At 48.4% G+C, this 13,122-nt stretch overlaps 1 protein-coding gene across 4 annotated transcripts in view; it reads right to left on the bottom strand.

The window, feature by feature from the left end:
- The window catches only part of ALMS1 (ALMS1 centrosome and basal body associated protein), an 87,167-nt gene extending 74,428 nt beyond the window's left edge, over positions 1–12,739 (bottom strand). For all 4 annotated transcript variants that reach the window (XM_068403963.1, XM_068403964.1, XM_068403965.1 and 1 more), the window contains exon 1: positions 12,672–12,739. In XM_068403963.1, coding sequence (XP_068260064.1) covers positions 12,672–12,719 — 48 coding nt within the window. In that variant the 5' untranslated portion in view covers positions 12,720–12,739. The remainder of the gene's footprint in view (positions 1–12,671) is intronic.
- Positions 12,740–13,122: the final 383 nt, after the last annotated feature.

Raw genomic sequence — 13,122 nt, 5'->3', positions numbered from 1 at the left:
AACTGAGCTTCCACTTTGTGGAAATTTCTGTCCCAGAAGTACTCCCTCCTCCCCAACGCTCCCTTAGCACTCACAGTTTTCAAAACCCATTTCATTTCACATTAGAATTTGGAATAGGTTCGACCAGTCTTATTTTGGGAAAACAGAGCCAGAAATGTATCATATGCAGATTTCTCTAGAAGAAATTGGTGGAGAAATGCTAATGAGTTATGATGTGATTACTACAAATAGCAATATTCTAGAAGATTCGCAGTACAATTATATCCAGAGCTGCCAAAAGCTCAAATACTCAGTCACCCAAAGGAGCAGGAAGGAATCAAAGCAGTATTACTATCGCTAAGAGTACTTACATAGCGCTTTCCATGCAAAGACCCAAAAATGTTTCATAAAAACTGATTCACAGCACGTTAGAATGTACATGATAAATATTTATCCTCCTTTTACTAGGCACAGAGAACTTAGCGTACAACAATATGGCAAACCAGTGCCAGAGCTGATTCCCCGAGTAGTCTGATCTGGCCATAATGCTGCAAACATCTATTTGATGCTCTAAAATTTCATCTGTCTTTGCCTGTAGGTTATGAGAGAAAGTCAAAAAGAAGAACACTCACAGCATCACAAGCCAAGGAGATTAAAGCCTGAATGAGAACGTGAAATAAGATATGAAATAAATGTTTGTATCACAGTTTGATAACATGATGCCCTTTACCTATTTTAATATTTCGTGTAAGTAGCTGCTGTCATTGTCCCAGCAATGCTACAGCATCATGAACATGAAAAGTGGTGGTGGTGGAGTCACCATCTCTGGATGTGTTTAAGAAAAGACTGGACATGGCACTTAGTGCCCTGGTCTAGTGGACAGGGTGGTGTCAGGGCAATGGTTGGACTCGATGATCCCAGAGTGCTCTTCCAACCTGGTTGATTCTGTGATTCTGTGTGATTCTGTGAAAAGCCAATCATGCTTGAGATACTGAAGCAATAGGAGGACCTTAAGGAAAGATGATCACTTCCCAAAGTCAAATACTTCCCACACAAGTAGGATTCTCCTGCTAGCACCGGAGCTTGATTTGTGTTTTCACATCACAAATGTCCCAGCTCACAGTGGCAGGGCTCGAGGCCCACACACGCATCAGCTGTAGTTTCTCACGCTTGCATCCATTTGGAAAGGAACCTGACACAGCATTACCAAAACACCATAAAGGACATAACGTCTCCTTTTCAAAGACAGTCAAGTCACTAGGACCTCATGGGTTGGCAGCTGGAAGGAAGCAAACAGGCAACAGCACATTCTGTTTCATTATTTCATTTTTAACCCCCAATGAAAGAGAAATATTAAAGAAACAGCACAATGGAAGAGATCTGCCATGTATTAGCACTGTGTGTACCAGGGCACAGGGTACATAAAGCAGTCACAAGCAAAAAACGCATCAGGATTTAGTAAATTAGTATAATCATCTCTGAGGGCTTCCATATAATTAAACTCAAATGAAGAAAATTTAACAAGGTTTTTCTTCCTGAAATCCAATACATCAAAAATCAGCTTTTGCTGCTAAATACAGAATGAGAGGAAAAGACAAAAATAAAGCTGAACAACTACAACCACCCCCACACAACACAGTGGCATTAACTTAGATGGGAGGAACAGCAGCTCCTGTTTGGCGTTCTTAACTGATGCCACGTTTCATAGAAAGAAATATGACTGTTTCTCAGTTTTGAACCACTGAAAGTTTGAATATCCAGCCTTAGCTCTTCTTACTTTATTCTGACCTACAGACCACTGAAAATATGCCAGGAAAAATATCACACAATAGAACACAGCACAATAAAGAAAAATATCTAGAGAGCTATGGGAAAGAGAACTTCCTAGATGAGTAATTCTAACAGTCTGATCTTCTCAAAACATCAGAAATAAACTATAATTTCTTCCAAACGCTTCACTTAATCTCATTTCTCCCTCCTAAAAATCAGAGGTACATGGCCAGGTTAATTCAGTATCAATCTGTGTTTCAGCTTCCTTATCTGTCTGAACATGCAGCTCCAAAATCATCCACCCTGCAAAAACAGGCAGTGGAGTTCAGGACCAACTCTTCCACCATCAGCGAGCATTTACACCAAATTATGGTGATCACGTAACAGTGCTAAAGGCAGATCCCACTCTGAACTTGCCTTTGTTGGATTTCATCTTGCTAACTTCAGGACTTATTTTTCCCCTTTACATCAAGAACATTCCTGATTCTCATACCATTTTCCAAAGCATTTACCACTCTCTCCAGCATAGCCCTATCTACTGATTCTCTAGGCCTCACCATCTACTATTTATTTTCTTAACAATTTATTTCAAGTGGTTTCAAATAGTTTGTTCTAAATTCCTGCATTTCTGTGCTTTTATTGCCTACTCCTAGTAGATAAATAAGCGCACAATATAAAAACTACAATTAATAATTAAATAAAGAACGGTTTATATTTCAGACAAGCATGAATTCGACTGTCTGTATATCCAGTTTTGTATATAGATGCAGAGAAGTCCCCACCCTACAAACCCCAGGCACATCTGCTGAATAACTGGACGCAAAAGACGTATGACTGAAATCCTTTCACAGAATCACAGAATCAACCAGGTTGGAAGAGCCCTCTGGGATCATCGAGTCCAACCATTGCCCTGACACCACCATGGCAACTAGACCATGGCACTAAGTGCCATGTCCAGGCTTTTCTTAAACACCTCCAGAGATGGTGACTCCACCACCTCCCTGGGCAGCCCCTTCCAATGGCTAATGACCCTTGCTGAGAAGAAATGCTTCCTAATGTCCAACCTGAACCTCCCCTGGCAAAGCTTGAGGCTGTGTCCTCTTGTCCTAGCGCTAGTTGCCTGGGAGAAGAGGCCAACTCCAACTTCACTCCAACCTCCCTTCAGGTAGTTGTAGACTGCAATAAGGTCACCTCTGAGCCTCCTCTTCTCCAGGCTAAACACCCCCAGCTCCCTCAGCCGTTCCTCGGAGGTCAGACCCTCCAGACCCTTCCCCAGCTTGGTCGCCCTCCTCTGGACTCGCTCCAACACCTCAATATCTTTCTTGAAGTGCGGGGCCCACAGGATTCAAGGTGCGGCCTCACCAGTGCCCAGTACAGAGGGACGATCACTTCCCCAGACCGGCTGGCTACACTGTTCCTAATAGAGGCCAGGATGCCATTGGCCTTCTTGGCCACCTGGGCACACTGCTGGCTCATGTTTAGCCGGCTGTCGATCAGCACCCCCAGGGCTCTTTCCGCCAGGCCGCTTTCTAACCACTCTTCCGCCAGCCTGGAGAACTGCATGGGGTTGTTGGGAGGTTTCTTCATAGCTGCACACCTTGTAGTACATACTAAAAGGTTCTAGTTCTTATTTGTCCATCAGTTTATGTTCAAATTGTATGTGCCAATTACCTTTAAAACGCTATAAAAAGTTGTCACAGAGAATACCTAAAGCTTTCCAGCCTGCAGCATGGCTTTGTCCCCACTCTGGGACAACTGAGGTGTGAGGACCCTGCCACCACCTGTCCCCACAGTGCAGTGCAAGGCTCATGCCACTTGGACTCAGCAACCCACTGCTGCAGGGCAGGGTCCTCCCCAGCTGTGGGGAAGGAGCAAAGGACCATGGCGAAACAGGCACATCCTTACCTGTTAAAACATGGAATTGACCACTGTGTCCCTGAAGATGGAAGGAACAATTTTGCCAGAACATAGAGTGTGTAGGTCACACTGTCTTACACCTTCCTGTTCCCATCAGGGTGCAATTATCAGCTTGTAATGGACAGTCAAGGAAAAGCAAAGCAACTGTTGTGCAAAAGCACTTCAGAGGCTATAAGCAAACTCAGAATTCCCTTAATGCTACATAAATGCGACTGTATTTCACAATAACCCAACAATTTCATATCTTGTGGCTTTATGGTCTGTATCAACCCTATTTTCTGTGTGAGAACGCAAAGAAAAAAAATCTCATTCAAATGCAGAATAAGTTTTCACCTCAGAGATTTTTTTTTTTGCCAGAAGCCCAGTACCACAAGTTGCATGAAAATTGTTAGCATTTAATCATCATAGAATCATAGAATCGTTTGGGTTGGAAGGGACATTAAAGACCATCTAGTTCCAGCCCCCTGCCACGGGCAGGGACACCTTCCACCAGACCAAGTTGCTCCAAGCCCCATCCAACCTGGCCTTGAACACTGCCAGGGAGGGGGCAGCCACAGCTTCTCTGGGCAACCTGGGCCAGGGTCTCACCACCCTCACAGCAAAGAATTTCTTCCTGATATCTCATCTAAATTAAGTCCAGCTACTGCACTTACCAGATGGTGGTAAAGCTGTGGATGTGGTCTATCTCAATTTCAGTAAAGCGTTTGACACGGTCTCCCACAGCATCCTCGCAGCTAAACTGAGGAAGTGTGGTCCGGATGATCGGGTAGTGAGGTGGATTGTGAACTGGCTGAAGGAAAGAAGCCAGAGAGTAGTGGTCAATGGGACTGAGTCCAGTTGGAGGCCTGTGTCTAGCGGAGTCCCTCAAGGGTCGGTACTGGGACCAGTTCTATTCAATATATTCATTAATGACTTGGATGAGGGATTAGAGTGCGCTGTCAGCAAGTTCGCTGATGACACCAAACTGGGAGGAGTGGCTGACACAGCGGAAGGCTGCGCAGCCATTCAGAGAGACCTGGACAGGCTGGAGAGTTGGGCGGGGAGAAATTTAATGAACTATAACAAGGGCAAGTGTAGAGTCCTGCATCTGGGCAAGAACAACCCCATGGACCAGTACAAGTTGGGGGCAGAGCTGTTGGAGAGCAGCGTAGGGGAAAGGGACCTGGGGGTCCTAGTGGACAGCAGGATGACCATGAGCCAGCAGTGTGCCCTTGTGGCCAAGAAGGCCAATGGCATCCTGGGGTGTATTAGAAGGGGTGTGGTCAGCAGGTCAAGAGAGGTTCTCCTCCCCCTCTACTCTGCCCTGGTGAGGCCGCACCCGGAATACTGTGTCCAGTTCTGGGCCCCTCAGTTCAAGAAGGACAGGGAACTGCTAGAGAGAGTCCAGCGCAGAGCCACGAAGATGATTAAGGGGGTGGAACATCTCCCTTCTGAGGAGAGGCTGAGGGAGCTGGGTCTCTTTAGCTTAGAGAAGAGGAGACTGAGGGGTGACCTCATTAATGTTTATAAATATGTAAAGGGCAAGTGTCATGAGGATGGAGCCAGGCTCTTCTCAGTGACATCCCTTGACAGGACAAGGGGCAATGGGTGCAAGCTGGAACACAGGAGGTTCCACTTAAATTTGAGGAAAAACTTCTTTACAGTGAGGGTGACTGAACACTGGCACAGGCTGCCCAGAGAGGTTGTGGAGTCTCCTTCTCTGGAGACATTCAAAACCCGCCTGGACGCGTTCCTGTGTGATATGGTCTAGGTAATCCTGCTCCGGCAGGTGAATTGGACTAGATGATCTTTCGAGGTCCCTTCCAATCCCTGACATTCTGTGATTCTGTGATTCTGTGATACTGAAATGAATAACAAAATTCCCATTGTCTGCAAATAGTTCAGCACTAGAAGTTCATCAAAAAACATATCAGTAAATAATATAGATTTCAAAAATATTATTCAGAAAAATGTAACAATGATTTGGTACTGTCAGGTATGAGAAACACCAATTATTTAAGCTGAACCTTGTTTCTTCCATAAGGACTCGTGTGCTAGCAGTACTTTGCAGACCCACGCCATTCTCTCCTGGCACGAAACTCCCTGGCAGTGTTCAAGGCCAGGTTGGATGGCGCTTGGAGCAACCTGGTCTGGTGGAAGGTGTCCCTGCCCGTGGCAGGGGGTTGGAACTAGATGATCTTTAAGGTGCCTTCCCACCCAAACCACGCTGTGACTCTATGAAAGCACCACCAACCAGCACATCAGGCACTGGGTAAACGATGAACTGTTTTATTACTTTTGTGCAACGAACCTTGGGCTTTCGAATGGCTATGAGAGATCAGAACCAGCGCAGCAGATCTCAGATACAACAGAGGAAGATTCATGACACAGTAAACTGTCAAGGATGCGCGAAAGCGTTCCAGAAAGGTAACCTGTATATACACACTCACATTGCAAAGGTTGGACATTAGGAAGCATTTCTTCTCAGCAAGGGTCATTAGCCATTAGAAGGGGCTGCCCAGGGAGGTGGTGGAGTCACCATCTCTGGAGGTGTTTAAGAAAAGACTGGCCATGGCACTTAGTGCCATGGTCTAGTTGCCAGGGTGGTGTCAGGGCAATGGTTGGACTCGATGAGCCCAGAGGGCTCTTCCAACCTGGTTGATTCTGTGATTCTGTGACTGCCAGCGTGTCATTTTGAATCTCAAAAATAGTAGTTTCCACTGTCAAGTTTATAACATCAATGGCTTTATGGAGTGTCATAAAATGGCAACTGGAAAATTAATCACTGTTGACCTGCAACAAGCCTGCCTGTTTTTTGCTCCATTTCGAAGGAGTTGAAGGCTCCCAAGGCTGACAGCACTCTGTTCAGAGTGGGCACTGCAAGGGAACCTGAAATCCGATTACTGTAATACACCTTAATGCCCGAAGCACAAGTTTATTCATGTAATCACAGGGTAACTTACGGTGGAAGGACTCTGGAGGTCACCTAGCCCACCCTCCTGCTCAAAGCAGGTCTAACTTCAAGGCTAGATCAGGTTCTCAGGCCTCATCCTGTCAACTTGCGACTATGTCCAAGGATGGAGATTCGACCACCTCTGTGGGCCCTGGTCCAGCACTTCACCACCCTCCTCATGAAAAACTCCTTGTCTCCAGTTAGAATTTCTCCCTACTGTAACACATCACCACTGCTGCCTGTCCTGTCACTGTACACCTCCAAGAAGAGTTTTCCTCTGCCTCCTCTAAACCCTACCCCTGGCAGGGAAGCACGGCTGCCAGGTCCTCACCTTCAGCCTCCTCCTCCCCAGGCCAACAAAACCCAGCGTCCCCTCATGGACATGTACTCCAACCCCCTGACTGGTTTGGTGGCCTCTGCCAGGATCAGGCCACTTTGTTGACCTCTCCCTTGTCCTGGAAGCCCAGAACAGGAGACAGGATCCTGCTGTGGCCAAGAAGAAGGAATATTCAGTTCCCTCCAGCTGCCAGTTACGCTCTCACTAATGCAGCCCAATGCAAGGCAGGCCTTCATTGCTCCAAAGAGCGAGCTGTCAACTCACATTCAACTTGCTGTCCACCAGATCCTCAGGTTCTCTGAAGGACCATCAGTTGGTATTGATGTACAGGGATTTTCTTTCTCATTGAGAAAGACTCTGCATTTTTCATAGCTAAAGCTCATGAGATTCCTCCTGGGCCATTAATCCAGCCTGCCAAGGTCTCTCTGAATGGCAGCCCTGTCCTCCAGCATATCACCCACACCCTCCAAGTTGCTGTCATCCACCAACTCGATGCGAGTGCATTCACCCCATCCACCTGGGTCACCAGGGACAACATTACACAGCACTAGCCCAAGGACTGACCCCTGAGGAACAGCTGACTGGGTGTATTGGGTTTGCGTGGCAAGGTTCTGCTAGCAGGGGGGCTACAGGGGTGGCTTCTGTCAGAAGCTGCTAGAAGCTTCCCCCATGTCCGACAGAGCCAATGCCAGCCAGCTCCAAGATGGACCTAATGCTGGCCAAAGCTGAGCCCATCAGCAACAGTGGTAGTGCCTCTGTGACAATTTATTTAAGAAGGGGCAAAAAACTGCTGCAGAACAATAGCAGCAGAGAGAGGAGTGAGAATATGTGAGAGAAACTACTCTGCAGGCACCAAAGTCAGGGAAGAAGGAAGGGTCAGAGCAGAGAATCCCCTGCAGCCCGTGAGGAAGACCACGGTGAGACAGGCTGTGCCCCTGCAGCCCATGGAGGTCCACAGTGGAGCAGATACCCACCTGCAGGCCAGGGAGGACCCCACACCAGAGCAGGTGGATGCCCAAAGGAGGCTGTGACCCCGAGGGAAGCCCACACTAGAGCAGGCTCCTGGCAGGACCTGTGGCCCCGTGGAAAGAGGAGCCCACACTGGAGCAGGTCTGCTGGCAGTTGTGACCCCGTGGAAGACCCATGCTGGAGCAGTCTGTTCCAGAAGGACTGCAGACTGTGAAAGGGACCCATGTTGGAGCATTTTGTGAAGAACTGCAGCCTGTGGGAAGGACTCATGTTGGAGAAGCTCATGGAGGACTGTCTGCCATGGGAGGGACCCCACACTGGAGCAGGGGAAAGGTGTGAGGAGTCTTCCTCCTGAGGAGGAAGGAGCAGCAGAGACAACACGTGATGAACTGACCACAACCCCCATTCCCCATCCCCCTGCGCCACTCGGGGGGAGGAGGTAGAGAACTTGGGAGGGAAGTTGAGCCCAGGAGGAAGGGAGGGGTGGGGGGAAGGTGTTTTTAAGGTTTGGGTTTAGTTCTCATTACCCTACTCTGATTTGATTGGTGATAAATTAAATTAATTTTCCCCAAGTCAAGTCTGATTTGCCCGTGACAGTAACTGGCGAGTGGTCTCTCCCGTCCTCATCTCGACCCACGAGCCTTTCATTATATTTTCTCTCCCCTGTTCAGCTGAGGAGGGGAGGGAGAGAGCGGCTTGGTGGGCACTTGGTGTCCACCCAGGGTCAACCCACCACACTAGGCTGACTGGTTAGTAGCTCTTCAGGTCCTCTTTCCTGCCCTTCTTGAAAAAGAGTGTAACAGTCACCTTTTTCCAGTTATCATAAATATTCCCCGTCATCACAACCTTTCAAAGGTGACAGAGAGAAGCCTTTCATGACATCAGCCAGCTCCACCACCCCCCTCAGATACACAAGTCCATAGGTCTGGCCAGGGTGTACGTTTGGTTTACCTAAGCAGTAGCTTTCTTGAGCTTCCACCACCCCAGGCACTACCTCTCACCCATAAGTTCTTCTACGAGGCACACAGAGTAAGAAGGAAGATTTAAATGAAACTATGGGGTTATCCCATTTCTTTGCTGGATTCCTCTTTCTATTAAATCAGAACTAATTATTTTGGGTTTCATAGAATAGCTCAGTTGGAAGGGACATCAAAAGATCATCTGGTCCAGCCTCTCGTGGGAAAGGGACCCTAGATGAGAGTCTAATTTCCAATTATAAGAACATACTGAATTCCTAATGGTAACACTGCTACAGCCACTTCAGCCCTCTAACAGCTACTAATTAAAACTATTAACTTTCCTCCAAGCATCAACCTCTTCTCTACTTATTGCAAATAAAGACAAAACTCAGTTTAAGCATCTACCTGAGATGTCAGAACAGCTCATTGCACACAAGGCAGCTCAGACATCTTATTTTCATTCCTGTGCAAAAATTCCTTAACCATTTGCTGTCCAAATCATAATTCTACTATGAACATTTGAATACTGTGTCCAGTTCTGGGTCCCGCACTTCAAGAAAGATGTTGAGGTGCTGGAGCGAGTCCAGAGGAGGGCGACCAAGCTGGGGAAGGGTCTGGAGGGTCTGACCTACGAGGAACGGCTGAGGGAGCTGGGGGTGTTTAGCCTGGAGAAGAGGAGGCTCAGAGGTGACCTTAGTGCAGTCTACAACTACCTGAAGGGAGGTTGTAGTAAAGTGGGAGTCAGCCGCTTCTCCCAGGCAACTAGCGATAGGACAAGAGGACACAGCCTCAAGCTTCACCAGGGGAGGTTCAGGTTGGACATTAGGAAGCATTTCTTCATGGAAAGGGTCATTAGCCATTGGAAGGGGCTGCCCAGGGAGGTGGTGGAGTCACCATCTCTGGAGGGGTTTAAGAAAAGCCTGGACATGGCACTTAGTGCCATGGTCTAGTTGACATGGTGGTGTCAGGGCAACGGTTGGACTCGATGATCCCAGAGGGCTCTTCCAACCTGGTTGATTCTGTGATTCTGTGATTCTGTAATGCTTTTATGTAATGAGAAGGTCAACTACTTCTTTCTATTCTCAGCTTTGGACCACTAAAAAAGCAATGAGTATCCCCTGATTTTTAGATTTCTACGTACAAGAGCTGTAATATGTATTGTACCATCCTCTGACTTCTACAAAAATGCTCATTCCTTTATCTTTTCCACACTAAGTCACCATTGAAATAAAAGGTACCTCTGTCAGAAGTACTTTATTCTGATATTTCTACTTAGCTTAATGGAAAAAAAAAAGGAGAAAGAAAAACTATTAATGATGGACTTTTGGGAATGTAGCTATCAATTTGCAGGATTTGAGAATCAAAGACTTGATCCTGCTGGATCCTGTTTGTAATAGCTATGCTTAACTAAATGTAGAATCAAAAAGTTTGCAGGACAGTGCTTCAATCATGCTCGTAATCAAAAGTAAACTAAAAGAGGGGGAAAAAAGTGTTTTCACTGATAAACCAAGAAATAGCACAAACAGCAAAAAGTATTACTATGTTGGTTACAGAATCACAGAATCAACCAGGTTGGAAGAGACCTCAGGGATCATCAAGTCCAACCATTGCCCTGACACCACCATGGCAACTAGACCAGGGCACTAAGGGCCATGTCCAGGCTTTTCTTAAACCCCTCCAGAGATGGTGACTCCACCACCTCCCTGGGCAGCCCCTTCCAATGGCTAATGACCCTTGCTGAGAAGAAATGCTTCCTAATGGCCAACCTGAACCTCCCCTGGCCAAGCTTGAGGCTGTGTCCTCTTGTCCTATCACTAGTTGCCTGGGAGAAGAGGCCGACTCCCACTCCACTACAACCTCCCTTCAGGTAGTTGTAGACTGCACTAAGGTCACCTCTGAGCCTCCTCTTCTCCAGGCTAAACACCCCCAGCTCCCTCAGCCGTTCCTCGTAGGTCACACCCTCCAGACCCTTCCCCAGCTTGGTCGCCCTCCTCTGGACTCGCTCCAACACCATGAAACCACAGCCTGGCATGTTACAGACTGCAAACACAGGTTTTCAGTGTTATTCTCTCTTTGTCAATTGAAATTAACGCAAAAATAGCCTCTTACAACAGAAATATACAATAAAGGTGTAAGAGTAGCCATATCAAAAGAGAGAAAAGATCTGCCTGGCCTATCTGCACCTGCATCCTTCACCCAGAAGAGCAGCAGCACACTAGCAACAAGCTTGGCTCAGCTCCGTCTGGTATTCCCAGAGCTGAGCTCCGGTTGTCAGAGCAGCAATTAAACCACAGTACAAAACAAACGCAGAGAAGGAAGCAACTGCCATCGTAAACCAACCAAACCTGACACCCAGAAAGGATCCAAATAAACAGACCTATGATGAATAAAAGGTAAAACAAGAAGCAGAAGGCAAGTTCACTGGTCCATAACATCACATACAACTTAGAATCATAAAGTTAACTGTGAAATTTGTCTGTAAATCAGCGTTCAAATGAACTTCGTTTCTACTTAAATATATAAAAGAATATATAGTAGTGCAAGAACCTTCCCTTCTATTCTGTGGTAAATTAGCCTTCCTGAGAACATATGGTGAAGGTCCTTCAGCAGAAGGCTTTTGGAAACTGAATTAAGACTACACTGTCTGAGTTCCCATTTCACATGGTCGCTAAGGCCAGACTTGCCTTTAACATTTATTCACATGGTTGTTTCCATGCTTTGTTTTACTTTCTATTATTTTTCCTGATGAGACTGAAACCTGTACCAATCGGTGGCTCTTCCCTGGCAACGTTTATAAAAATTGATACAGCATCTACCATTTGGCTGTTGCACCTCCGGGACAAAGCTCTGGAGTAATCACCATCTTGTAACTTTTCATTTTGGCTTGTCCTCTCATACCTGTTTATGTGACATCCACAAACATCTCCAGACCCAAGTGTCTGACATCGGCTGTTCAAGTACCCTGCACAAAGATGCCTCCCAACAGCTTGCAAGAGTCAGAACCTGTGCAGGTGCTACAAGCCCTTTACGCTTCTGGAAATCACCATGAGAAGAGCAGGACAGTTAAGACCAGGTGCCAGAACAGTGCAACACCACAGGAAAGAAGCTTTCCAATGCTCTCACAAGGGGCAAGGTCTGGAAGATGTTGATCCCAGAACATGGGGGTGGCAGCATGTGATGGGACACCCATAATCTCCAGAGATCTCCTCTGCCCCATCTCCAGCATTGATATGAACACAGCAAAGTGCACAGAGCCGTGTCTGAGCGCTTCTAGGGCATGAATGGCTCCATGGGGCCACTCCAGCCCCACTGGCTCTGACTTCCCAGGAGGGTCAGTGCCCAAGCCAGCTGCACCCACCCCTCTCCAGGGCAGAGTAAGGCACAAAGGGAACAGGTCAATTACACATACACTCTCCTCCCAGGAGGGGAGAAAAAATCAGGCCGGTTACAGCCCCCCTTCTCCCAGAGGAGAAGGCAGGGGGGTGGAGAGGGAGAAGGACCAGGCCGGTCACAGCCCCTCTTTCCTCCCGGGCAGGAGAGGTGCGGGGGGCTCAGGCCAGGTGCATCCTTCCTTTTTCTGGGGGAGAAGAATCAGCCAGCGACGACCGCCCCTCGGGGCAGAAGGCGAGATCAGCCCAGTTTCCACAGACACAGACACACACACACAGGGAAGCACAAATACGAGCGAACCTGCCAGTCCCACCCCCGTCCCCAAGGCCCGAGAGGGGCTGAGGGGCTGCTCAGAGCACCTACCCCCTCCCTGCCGCGCTCCCCCACAGGCCGCCCGCACCGCAGAGCCCGCACTCACAAGAACCCGCTCGCTCTCTTCATCCTCCTCCTCCTCTGCCGGCTCCATGGCCGCCGCCCGCCCTCCCGCTTCTCCTCACAGCGGCCGCCGCGGGCCCGCCCCGCCGAGAGGGTCTCCGTGCCACTCTGCGCATGCGCGGGCACCGCCTCCTCTGTGCGCCGCCCGTGGCCGTTGGAGGGCGGGGCGGGCGCCGCCGAGTGGCGGCGTTTTGGCGCGCAGAGCGGCGGGGAGTGCCCGGATGGGAGCGGGATGGGCGGGTCCCTCACACGAACCGGCCTCCACAGAGTCACAGGGTGGTTCGGGTTGGAAAGGAGCTCTGAGATCATCTAACCGTTACCCCAGCACTGCCAAGCCCACCGCTAACCCATGTCCCTCAGCACCACATCTACACGGCTTTTAAATCCCTCCAGGGATGGGGACTCCACCACTGCCCTGGGCAGCCTGTTCCAGT

Source organism: Nyctibius grandis, chromosome 6 (genome assembly GCF_013368605.1).
Source record: "Nyctibius grandis isolate bNycGra1 chromosome 6, bNycGra1.pri, whole genome shotgun sequence".
NCBI classification, from domain to species: Eukaryota; Metazoa; Chordata; class Aves; order Nyctibiiformes; family Nyctibiidae; genus Nyctibius; species Nyctibius grandis.
The sequence above is the reverse complement of the archived record's forward strand: the minus strand, read 5'-3'. Positions and strand labels throughout refer to the sequence as shown.